Source organism: Oncorhynchus masou, chromosome 9 (assembly GCF_036934945.1).
Source record: "Oncorhynchus masou masou isolate Uvic2021 chromosome 9, UVic_Omas_1.1, whole genome shotgun sequence".
Lineage (NCBI taxonomy): Eukaryota > Metazoa > Chordata > Actinopteri > Salmoniformes > Salmonidae > Oncorhynchus > Oncorhynchus masou.
This window is the reverse complement of record NC_088220.1, coordinates 56,260,475-56,273,269: the sequence shown is the minus strand read 5'-3', so window position 1 is coordinate 56,273,269 and position 12,795 is coordinate 56,260,475. Positions and strand designations below refer to the sequence as shown.

Here is a 12,795-nt window from a genome sequence, read left to right as displayed (position 1 = left end):
ATCTTGTCACTTCTAGCCTTAGTTTTTAGTGTGATGAAGGTATAGGCAGCCATTTTGCCAGCACCTAAGCGAACTGATGGATTGGGGTCCTGTGGCTTTCTGTGAGATTCTATCCACTATCTGTGTTGAAGACTGCTTGTTGTACTGCACTCACCCCTCAAAATCTCCCTTCCTTCATAAACTCCTGTTTTTATATCCACTTCTCACATTCAACATTTTTATTGTTCTTTTCATGGACAAAAATACAGAAGTGCTTTGTTCTAACACTTCTCTAAAATTAAGTTAAGTGATGTTGTGAAATGCAAGCAGAGACAGGAAGAGAGATGGTGAGGATAAATAGGATTATAATGCTGAAAAGCTGGACTTGTGGTCAGACTTGGGTTCACAGATACTTTGAGCATTTGCTTGTGTCTGCCTGGAGTGCCAAATATGCAGGTTTTAATGTTTTGGGACTTTTCTATTGGTTTATTAAAAGGGATACTTCAATTTTTTTACATGAGGCCCTTTATTTACTTCCCCAGAGTCAGATGAACTCGTGGATACCATTTGTATGTCTCTGCATGCAGTTTGGAGAAAGTTGCTAACTAGCGCAATGACTGGAAATCTATGGAATCTGTTAGCATGTTAGCAGATACTCTAGACTCCCAGTCATTGTGCTGACACCAGTTAGTATTGGCTGGCGAAACTACCTCTAACTTCCTTCATTCTGGACGCAGACACATAATCTGACTGTGGGGAAGTATATAAAGGGCCTCAAAGCAAACCAGACTGAATTGTATATCAAAGGGACCAATCTAAGGGAAGCCCTGGCTAAGATCATCACTGCCAATAGAAAGTAGTTCATTTAAAGCAGACATCTGCCTTACACAAACACACACCATCTCACACACTTTGTGACTTCAAAAGTATTCATACCACTTGACATTTTGCACATTTTGTACATTACAGTCTTATTCTAAAACGGATTAATTAAAATAAAAATGTCTGCAGCATTAAAGGTCCCCAAGAACACAGTGGCCTCCATCATTCTTAAATGGAAGAAGTTTGGAATCACCAAGACTCTTCCTAGAGCTGGCCGCCAAGCCAAACTGAGCAATCAGAGGAGAAGGGCATTGGACAGGGAGGTGACCAAGAACTGATGGTCACTCTGACAGAGCTCTACAGTTCTTCTGTGGAGATGGGAGAACCTACCAGAAGGACAGCCACCTCCTCACCACTTCACCAATCAGGCCTTTATGGTAGGGTGGCCAGACGGAAACCACTCCTCAGAAAAAGGCATATGACAGCCCGCTTAGAGTCTGCCAAAAGGCTCCTAAATACTCTCAAACCATGAGGTTTGATGAAACCAAGATTCAACTCTTTGGCCTGAATGCCAAGTGTCATGTCTGGAGGAAACCTGGCACCATCCCTATGGTGAAGCATGGTGTTGGAACCATCATGCTGTGGGGTGTTTTTCCAGAGGCAGGGCCTGGGAGTCTAGTCAAGATCGAGGCAAAGATGAACGGAGCAAAGTACAGAGAGATCCTTGATGAAAACCTGCTCCAGAGCGCTCAGGACCTCAGACTGGGGCACACAGGACAACGACCCTAAGCAGACAGCCAAGACAACGCAATAGAGGATTTGGGACAAGTCTCTGAATACCCTTGAGAGTGGCCCAGCCAGAACCCGGACTTGAACCCGATCAAACATCTCTGGAGAGATCCGAAAATAGCTGTGCAGCAACGCTCTCCATCCAACCTGACAGAGCTTGAGAGGATCTGCAGAGAAGAATGGGAGAAACTCCCCAAAAACAGGTGTGCCAAGCTTGTAGAGTCATACACAAGAATACTTGAGACTGTAATCACTTCCAAAGAGACTTCAAAGTATTGAGTAAAGGGTCTGAATACTTATGGAAATGTGATATTTCTGTTTTTCTTCTTTATAAAAAATATATAAATTAGCCAAAATTGGTGTAGATATAAGGGGGGGGGAAACAATTTAATACATTTCAGAATAAGGCTGTAACGTAACAAAATGTGGAAGAAGTCAAGGGTTCTGGATACTTTCTGAATGCACTGTACATTAGAATACAAAGTTTTTACTCTCCCTATCTGTCGAAGACAAACACGCACTCTAAACACACAATGAACCTTCTAAAGCTTGAAAATCTGTCTTGAATCCTTTTTCTTAGAATCACACAGTGAAATAGAGCTAATGTAATATACAGCGACAGGACCGGGACCAGAGAAGAATTTCCCAGAGCTCGAGGGATTCTGTCCCACATAGTACACAGCTCCCGACTGGCCCAGATGGTTCTAAATCACTGTTCTCAAAAACAACTGAAAACAGACAAAAATCCTCCTTCCCCTCCCTGGGTCTGTCTGCAAAGAGAATACCATTATCCTGGTCTATTATTACATCTCAAGTTGACCAAAGTCTCCAGGGAAGAGGTGCTCTCAAACTTTTCAAAAATGTCCATGAAACCAATTTGTCAGGATAAAATTACTGTTACCCGAAACAAAATAAATTAAAATGTATACTGAACAAAATATATTAAAAACACAACATCTAACAATTTCAAAGGTTTTACTGAGTTACAGGTCATATAAGGGAATCAGTCAATTTAAATAAATTCATTAGGCCCTTATGTATGGGTTTCACATGACTGGGAATACAGATATGCATCTGTTGGTCACAGATACTATTAAAAAAAAGGTAGGGGCGTGGATCAGAAAACCAGAAACACTTTACACATTGTGTTTATATTTTTGTTCAGTGTACTGCAAATGTGTATATAGTACCAGTCAAAAGTTTGGATACACCTACTCATTCAAGAGTTTTTCTTTATTTGTACTATTTTCTACAGGGACGCTGTTTCACTCACTTGGATTCTTTGTCCGTTGAGATACAAACTTAAGGAAAATGGTGTAAACAAATTGGGTGGGGGTTCACTTTTTGGGGAACCCTGGCTTCCCTTGGCAGCCATGAATATAAGCCACAGAGAGAATGATAAACGTTTAGAAAAAATTGTTTTTTAAATAAGTCCTAAGATCAACTGTCTGTTCAGCAAAGCTGAGACATGGATGACCATGGGAGAAGTGGAGGGCAGATAAGAGGGCCTGATGAGAGGGCCTGATGGTGTAACAGACACCATCCTGTCAGTTAGACCCCACTGTGACACCAGTGTTTTCCATGGTGTCTTTGACCAATGTCGTCAACTAACCAATTGAACCAAGTCCTTAAGGTAGGGGGAGGGAGGGCTAGTGTAAACAGTGCTAAGGCTGGAGCTTTTAGCTGACGAGCCAGGATGGTGAGCAGCAGAGTACCCAGATCCTCAGAGCACACGTGCACACCTGGCCTCAGCTCTGTCTCCATGGAAACGATGTGCCGCTGCTGCCCTCCGCAGCCGGGTCGTTATATAATCAAAGAGATTCAGACCAGAGCCAGGCGATTAGCTCTCGCTTTCTGGATCACATCCAAGTCACACACACACACACTCACAGGGGATGCTTGTATGGTGCTTTGTTTGGTCTGTGTTCTGTCTCAAAACTGGGAATTCTGAATGGAAAACTCAGCTCCCTCCCAAGCTTTTTACAGAAGCTGAAATAAGGAGCTTTCCTTTTCCTCTCCCTGCTTCTTTACCTGGATGAGCTGTTGAACTCAGAGCCACCAAGTGCGCACGCACACACACACACACACACACACACACACACACACACACACAAAGAGTGTGAAAGCTTAGATGCCTCCGTGAAGGTAAGTAACACACTGATGCCCCTCTGCAGCTGCTCTGAGTCAAGGTGGTTCCTACCAGTATTGACAGAGTGACAGGGGAGTGATTGAAAGTGGTTGGAACGCGTGTGGACCACAGCTACGGACTCCATGGCAGGGATTGGGATCTGGGTTGTACAGAGAGCAGGGTAGGGCAAAGAGTGGCCCAATCCCAAATCAACCCCGTACCACCCTGGGAACTTATTGAGATCTGAGACGATTGTACAGGTATAAGCAATATGGTAATAACTCCACCTTGCCCTCTGACAGGCTAGTAAGAAGTCCTCCATATTGCTTATTCCTATCCAAGGCTCTGGGGTTGGGAGAGCAGAGAGCAGGGCAGTGTCTGTGCCGAATCACTGATCTACAAATCACCTTAACTAAGGCCCAAATACCTAGGCCTATGTGATCAAGATTAGCAATTGTGTACATCATCTTGCTCAAACTGATCCCTTCAGACACACAGAGTCTCCAGACAGAGAGAGGCTGTGGGTTGGGAGAGAGGGGAACATTGAGAAATAGCTTTAGCCGTTAGCATTGGCAGGGGGATAGTGGTATTCGGGTTGGGGTGAGTGGGTGGAGGCTAGGACTGGGAATTGCCAGGGACTTCACGTTACGATATTATCACGATACTTAGGTGTCGATATGATATGCAATGCGATTCTCACAATTCTATATTTATTGCAATTCGATAATGTGATTTTATTGTATTTCGATGTTCCAAACCTATTGCTCACCATATGTCTTCTGCAGAGGGACAAGAGAGAGCCATGAGAAAATGATCAGCACGCACACACCCCTCTGATGTAGCTGTTAGTATTCAAATCCCCACCCCTCTAAAAAGCCTTACTTCTGTAGGTGTGGAAATCGTCTACTCGACTCTGCTTTCCTACATAAACTGAAAGCCCTGGAACAGCATAGAGCCAGAGTGAGTAAGTTAAAAAAATTATTATTATTTTGTAGCTGGCATTCCCTGATAAATAGATGTAGTGGTATCCATGGAAACTAAACCAAGCTCTCTCAAACCTACCTTGAAAAGGCGTCTGAGGCGAGAGGAAAAGGGAGGGAAAAGGGACTGTGTGTGTCTGTGCATGCGTGTGTACTACAGACTGTGGGCAGATTGAGACCTTACTAATTCACACGGGACAGTGAGGTCCACTGAGGAGCTCCAACTAATCAGCTTCAACCTCACAGTTCAGCAGAGGACAGAAGTCTGGGAAAAATACAGGCATGCACAAACACCAAGGGCTAGGCTAGCCTGGCACCGCAACACCAACTGGAGACCAAAACCCCAGTCAGTGGTTGCATCCCAAATGGCACCCTGTTTCCTTTATAGTGCACTTCTTAGGTAACAGGGAGAATTTGGGATGAAGACTGTCAGTTTCCCATTGGCTGTGCTGAGCCCCAGACCTAAAGACCAAAAGCCCCACTGTTCTCTTCTGTCCTGCCAGAAGTTTATACTGGATGGCTGGTTGGGTTTCAGCAGAACATTTTCGCAGGTGTTCTGGAACAAGTCCTGTTCTGAACGAGATCAGCACCTCTGCACTAAATAGTGTCTGCTATTCTAATCAGTCAGTCATGTGTTCTCCATGTGCACCCTTCTTAAAAAGGTACAACCTGACCGGTTCCTTCTACTGTCACATAGCATAGCCACTTCTACTGTCACATAGCATAGCCACTTCTACTGTCACATAGCATAGCCACTTCTACTGTCACATAGCATAGCCACTTCTACTGGCACATAGCATAGCCAGTCACTCAAAATGAATAGCGCTTCATTGTCCATTGTGGAACGTCAAGTTGTCTTACATAGCATAGCCACTTCTACTGGCACATAGCATAGCCAGTCACTCAAAATGAATAGCGCTTCATTGTCCATTGTGGAACGTCAAGTTGTCTTTTGGTTGTCTGTGTTCTGTGTGTTGTGATTGAATGAGTTATATCATAAGTGAGCCAGTGGTTTGGTGTGTGTTTATATTCAATGCCTTTTCCAAATGAGCTGATGTGAAAGCCTTAACAAGCCTGCCAAACATCTCCCACCATCTCACCCACACAACTGGAAGTTGCCTTAGTTACAGAGCCAACATAACACCCTGTGCCCCTACCCCAGTCTCCTGGGTTCCCCCCTGTGCACACACAGGGAAGTGTTGTCTGTAATAACAGAACATGTTTCTCTCCTGCTTTTTCAACCTGCAGGACTGTTTATGTTTGTTTTAGGTTGAACACAGAGAATAGACTTTGACTCAGGCAGCTCGCAGGATAAACATCTAAATTAGACAGTTATCACAGCTAGGCAAACACACACACACACACTGATAGAAGACGTGTGCCCATAACACACACCTACAATATGTGCCAGGATTACAGTTCTAACACAAGCCAATTGTTCTCACCAGTGATACACAACAATGAAACACACATAACAGTGTGTGTGTGTGTACCTTGTAGCCGTTATGGGTGCTTTTCTTCATGAGCGGCGTGGTAGAGCACAACTCAATGGCCTCCGGCTCATGGAATATCACTGTGGGCATCGGCTCCTTCCTCAGTGTCAGAACGTTCAGCTTGGTCTTCAGCATCGTCTGGAAGTGCTGGGGGAGATAAAGTCATGGTCAATCAATCAACCAATCAAGAAATCAATCAATATGCCCATCCATCCATCCATCTATCCATCCATCCCACCCATCTACCCACACACCCGTCTGTCCATCCACCCGTACATTAATCTATCGATCCATCCATCCATCCATCCCACCCACCCACACACACACCCATCTGTCCATCCACCCTTACATTAATCTATCCATCCATCCATCCATCCATCCCATCCACCCACACACCCGTCTGTTCATCCACCCTTACATTAATCTATCGATCCATCCATCCCACCCACCCACCTATCCACACACCCACCTACCCACACACCCGTCTGTCCATCCACCCTTACATTAATCTATCGATCCATCCCATCCACCTATCTACGCACACACCCGTCTGTCCATCCACCCTTACATTAATCTATCCATCCATCTATCCCATCCACCCACCCACACACCCGTCTGTCCATCCACCCTTACATTAATCTATCTATCCATCCATCCATCCATCCATCCATCCCATCCATCCATCTATCCCATCCACCCACCCACACACCCGTCTGTCCATCCACCCTTACATTAATCTATCCATCCATCCATCCATCCCATCCATCCATCTATCCCATCCACCCACCCACCCACCCATCTACCCACACACCCGTCTGTCCATCCACCCTTACATTAATCTATCCATCCATCCATCCATCCCATCCATCCATCTATCCCATCCACCCACCCACACACCCGTCTGTCCATCCACCCTTACATTAATCTATCCATCCATCTATCAACATTTGTGGACATAGAGCAACACATAAAGATAAAAATGTCACAAATCACAAAGTATCACGTCAAATTGGGACCTAAACACAAGCTAGCAAGCATCTGACAGAGAACGGTAGACTGACAGAGACTGACTGACGGAGCATATGGGGAGCTGTTACAGGTTAATAGTATAGCACTATATAGTATAAAACACTGTTGTAGTAGTACATGAAACGCATGACACTAATATGTTATTGATGAATAAAATGTTAGATTAATAGATCACATTCTTAGTTCCCACAAGTACTTTCTATTCTGCTGAAGTTGTGCGAGTCATGATTTCATTAGCCTGCTCGGTTTTGTTTAGGCGTTTCAAGGAAACCCAGAAATTCCACAATCCCATTCCCTGCCTCTGTGGGCCGGAGACCAGAACATATGGTTCTGGTCGGCTTTACAAAACCTCAGATTCCAGTTTGAGACGAGGCGGCAAGGCTCTCATGTCCTGTTCTGATGGACACTTCACACGCAGAGAGTGAGAGTGAGAAACAGAGAAATAGTGAGTGAGAAGGTCCACCATCTGTTGTCCACATTTCAGCTGAAGTAGAGGAGGGATTGTCACCCCAAACCAGAGTAAAGCCACTGTGACCCCCCCCCCCCCATCTAAAACCAAGCACCAGTAGTGCTAAAGTTTCAACCCATCCTCCTACATTACCCCACTACATCTCCATCATACAACCCATCCTCCTACATTACCCCACTACATCTCCATCCTCCTACGTTACCCCACTACATCTCCATCATACAACCCATCCTCCTACATTACCCCACTACATCTCCATCCTCCTACATTACCCCACTACATCTCCATCATACAACCCATCCTCCTACATTACCCCACTACATCTCCATCATACAACCCATTCTCCAACATAACCCCACTACATCCTCATCATACAACATTACCCCACTACATCTCCATCATACAACCCATCCTCCTACATTACCCCACTACATCTCCATCATACAACCCATCCTCCTACATTACCCCACTACATCTCCATCATACAACCCATCCTCCTACATTAACCCACTACATCTCCATCCTCCTACGTTACCCCACTACATCTCCATCATACAACCCATCCTCCTACATTACCCCACTACATCTCCACCATACAACCCATCCTCCTACATTACCCCACTACATCTCCATCATACAACCCATTCTCCTACATTACCCCACTACATCCTCATCATACAACATTACCCCACTACATCTCCATCATACAACCCATCCTCCTACATTACCCCACTACATCTCCATCCTCCTATGTTACCCCACTACATCTCCATCATACAACCCATCCTCCTACATTACCCCACTACATCTCCATCATACAACCCATCCTCCTACATTACCCCACTACATCTCCATCATACAACCCATCCTCCTACATTACCCCACTACATCTCCATCATACAACATTACCCCACTACATCTCCATCATACAACCCATTCTCCAACATTACCCCACTACATCCCCATCATACAACATTACCCCACTACATCTCCATCATACAACCCATCCTCCTACATTACCCCACTTCATCTCCATCATACAACCCATCCTCCTACATTACCCCACTACATCTCCATCATACAACCCATCCTCCTACATTACCCCACTACATCTCCATCATACAACATTACCCCACTACATCTCCATCATACAACCCATCCTCCTACATTACCCCACTACATCTCCATCATACAACCCAAACTCCACCTGTGGACCAGACAAGGAGGAAAGATGATGAGGAGAGAAAAACAGGAGAAAAGAAGAACAGAGTAAACGAGAAGCGGCGGAGAGGCAGTTTTGAAACTAAAGCCACATGTGCGTAAACGCTCGCTGACCTCCGCGTCAGAACTTTATGGCTTCCTGACAGTGCTCCACATTCCTGTGGTCAGCCCGGGTCGGAAGGCGGGGGGCTCACACTGGCACCGCGAGGAATAAAACTGGAATTCGATTCATAATATTTTCACTGTATTTTCCTTATTTTATTATTCCTCTGAATAAAAAAAAATTGCCTCATCGAGTTACGAATATTGTAGATTCTATTTGGGTTGGGGATGAGTGTCTGATTCTGGATCCAAGGAATTGATATTGATATGCTCCTCGCATACCCAATACCGGTCGGTGGCACGCACGGCTGTCTGTAGAGTCTGCTCCTCATCTAGCCCATTCACTGAAATCTTTAGATGCATTTCATACTCTGTGTTTAAAAAAAGGTATGCCACATTCTCAATAACAGCCCGAGATTTTACTTGTAAAATGGTATACATTTCACGCATGAGCGAGGCACGTGACTTTTCCAAAATAACTTTTTGACTGAATGTTATGGATTGTGAGAGAGCATTTGAAAATAGAGGGGAGTAGAAATTTCACACTGTTTGGAAGTGACCATTCTGGAGTGAGAGAAGGGGGATTCTATAGCTCTGTGAGAGATAAGAGGAGAGACGGTCGAGGGATTTTTCTGCCATTGAAATCCTTAGGCGGTCTGCTGATACAGGGGGAAAAGAAACGGCTTGTTGTTGAAAAAAGTCAAACTAACGCACTCACACACCACAAAGTCAAAGCATGAAATTACAGAATGTACACACTGTTCCATTTTTAGTCCTTACCGACAAGATTACATTGACCAACACTAAACAGCGTTCAGGTAGACCTAGATTGCCTCTGGAGTGTGTGCGCGTATTTGCGCGTGTCAACCGTGATACGTGTCTGTGCACACAAGCGTGTGTATGCACGTACGTGTGTGTGTGTGTGTGTGTGAGCCCGCTTCGACCGTGTGATTGTGTGTGTAGTTTGCAGGTCATAGGTGGTATGGTACACGCCCAGCCCTCAGGGAGCATCCTGTTGGAGTAGACAGGCTCTCAGGTCAATCATAGCATAAGCCACAGTACAACGACCCAATGAAAACGGCTGAGACACAGAACATAGGGGTCATACAGAGGCTTGGCCGTTATACCGTACAACGGGATATTTTGAAACAGGCACAGGACGGTTGTTCCAATAGTGTCAAAAGGACTTATTGAAAGTGTTGCAAAAACCTGCAGTCAGCATGTGAAATACGTTAGGAGATAAATATTGTGTTTGTCATTTCTCCGGTCAGATCATGTTTCATTATGAAGCTTCTACTCCCCAGTCACATGGTGTTTGTTTGCAACAACGAGAGGCCGGAGCCTTGTGGGTCTCTCACTGTTATGCAGCACGCGCCAGGTGATCACGTTACAGTGTTGAATTCACAACTAAATGTTTGCCAGAGATATAACTATTAAGTTCACTTTTTAAATTGTGCTAAATGTTCTGCAGTTTCTGCAGCATTTTACATGTACTTGTTAGCATTGCTAAGCTTCAGATCGCAGGGGCTCAGTGGGGTTTAAAAATAGTGGCCCTTGTGTTCAGTACCAGTATGACCGAAAATCCCAGAATGTTACAAGGTCGATAATTTGGTATGACAATCTGGATACTGCACAAGCCTAGTCATAGAAACATACATACATACCACCTTATTCAAAACACATAAACGGACTGATATACAGTACACCATTGCAAACACTACTCTGTAACATCCACATATAGCATTCAATAGAACTGACCCCAAAATGTTCTACTGGATACAAACACAAAGATTCACACTCACACACACACACACACACACACACACACAGTCTGAAGATGAAAGAGCAGAGTGGAGCAGACTAACAGATGTTTGAGAGCAGTGCTGGTGTGTGTTGGCGTCAGGGTGAGACAGTGGGCCATCTCAACCTGGACTCAGACTGCTATCAGAACAGCTCTCTCTCTGGCTGGCTGGCTAGACGCTCACATAAACCAACATCAGCCTTGGCCTCTCAACTCACTCTGACAAACACACACACACACACGACACACACAACTCACTACGACACACATCTTACGGTCTGACTGAGGCATTAAAAACACAGACGGAGCAGTGGAGGACAGGTAGTCTGGAAGCCATCCACACCCATCCAGTGGTTAGCTCCCGAACCACAAGTCTCCCTCAGCATAGTACGAGCCAGCCGTATCACCCTTGTCCTGCCAGACTGTTAACGGCCTCCGCCTCTGATCCGGGACCAGTTTATGAGTAGAACCACTGCGTTTCAAAAGCATCTGAGAGGACCGTAGGAGGTCCTGCGCCCTGATTGGTGGCTTGGTTCTGTGGGAGGTGGGCTGTCGTTGCTCTGATTGGTCGGTCAACGGTGTTGTGGGAGGCGGATATTGACAGAAGCCAACCACAGACCCCAGCTGGTGGTGGCTGTATCTCCAGCTGGCCGTAAAAACATTGTCAACTTTCTGATGCAAATGACCCCAGTTAACCTGTCCCCACATATACATTTTGTGTCATAATGCATTGTCATTTTGGAAACTCTTTTATTGTAAATAAGAATAGAATATGATTCTAAACACTTCTAAATGAATGTGGATGCTACCATGATTACGGATAATCTAGTGAGAAAGTTAGACGCGCAAATACTGTTTCTTCCTTCTAGCAGGACAGAGGCCTGACCAATCCAGCCTTCACCACAGCAGCCCCAGAAGACAGACCTAACGGTGCTTCTGACCATGAGTGACCTCAAACAGGCCCGGAGGCTGAACACATTTCTGCAGTGTCAGGATAGGACGTTTTGTCTGCTCAGCCAGTTTCCCATATCAAAGAAATGGGAATGTAGTCCATGTAGAAAATGTCAACTATGAAAGCACTGGGTGCTGAGTAAGAGAAACATATATAAATTGGGAGATGGTTGTGAGGGAAGTGTGTGTGTGTGAGAGAGCAGAGACCGGGACGGAAAACATTGTGAAATCGGTTGAAAATCTCTGAGCGATGCCAGGGAAAGAGAGGGCTCTTGAAACTGATTCTTCAGGGGGACGTGTTAGGTGAGGAATGGGAGAATGGGGGAAGAGTAGAAGAGGAAGTAGACAATGCTGCATGATACATCCTTTGTTGCAAAATAGAAGTCTAACATTGGACACAAATGTCTCAACATTTTAAGCTGTCGGTACCACGGAGGCCATTTTGTAGACACAAACACGATGTCATGTTGTTAGTGTCTCCGTCATCCCTCTCTCCGTCTGACACATATAGTAGATTCTTAATACCAGCCTGAAAAGGTGTCTGCTCTAACATTGGCTCATACCTCTTCTTCCTGCTCTGACATGAGATGAGAAAATGCAGCAAGACACTGGATGTTACCATGGCAACAGAAGAGAGAAGGAAGAAAAGGAAGGAGGATACCATGGTAACGATGAGAAAAAAACAGCCAAATACAACATTATCGGATGTATAGGATACATGACGTAACTCTACTAGAACAGGATTGTTCCAGAACAGGAATAAAGGACAACAACATAGTCAAAGGGATTAGAGTGACTGATCAGTGCAGCAGCAAGCGATCAAGCATCACCATGGCAACAGTACAGTGGCAAGTAGCTGAGAGAACCAAAAATGGCCGTCACTAACTAGGCCTCCTTTTTACCAGAATCTTCCTTCTTACTGTATCTCTTCATATCATTCAGATAAAGAACTAAGCATCGTTAGAGGCACAGTTAACTGCCATTCCGCCTGGTATTCCATCCATGTGAGTCACATGACAAGGGAAATTAGT

The 12,795-nt window shown here is 45.0% G+C and overlaps 1 protein-coding gene across 1 annotated transcript in view; it reads right to left on the bottom strand.

Moving 5' to 3' along the window:
• Positions 1-12,795, bottom strand: part of LOC135546284 (PTB-containing, cubilin and LRP1-interacting protein-like) — a 35,859-nt gene that overhangs the window by 18,308 nt on the left and 4,756 nt on the right. The window contains exon 2 of the mRNA XM_064974589.1: positions 6,192-6,338. Coding sequence (XP_064830661.1) covers positions 6,192-6,338 — 147 coding nt within the window. The remainder of the gene's footprint in view (positions 1-6,191; positions 6,339-12,795) is intronic.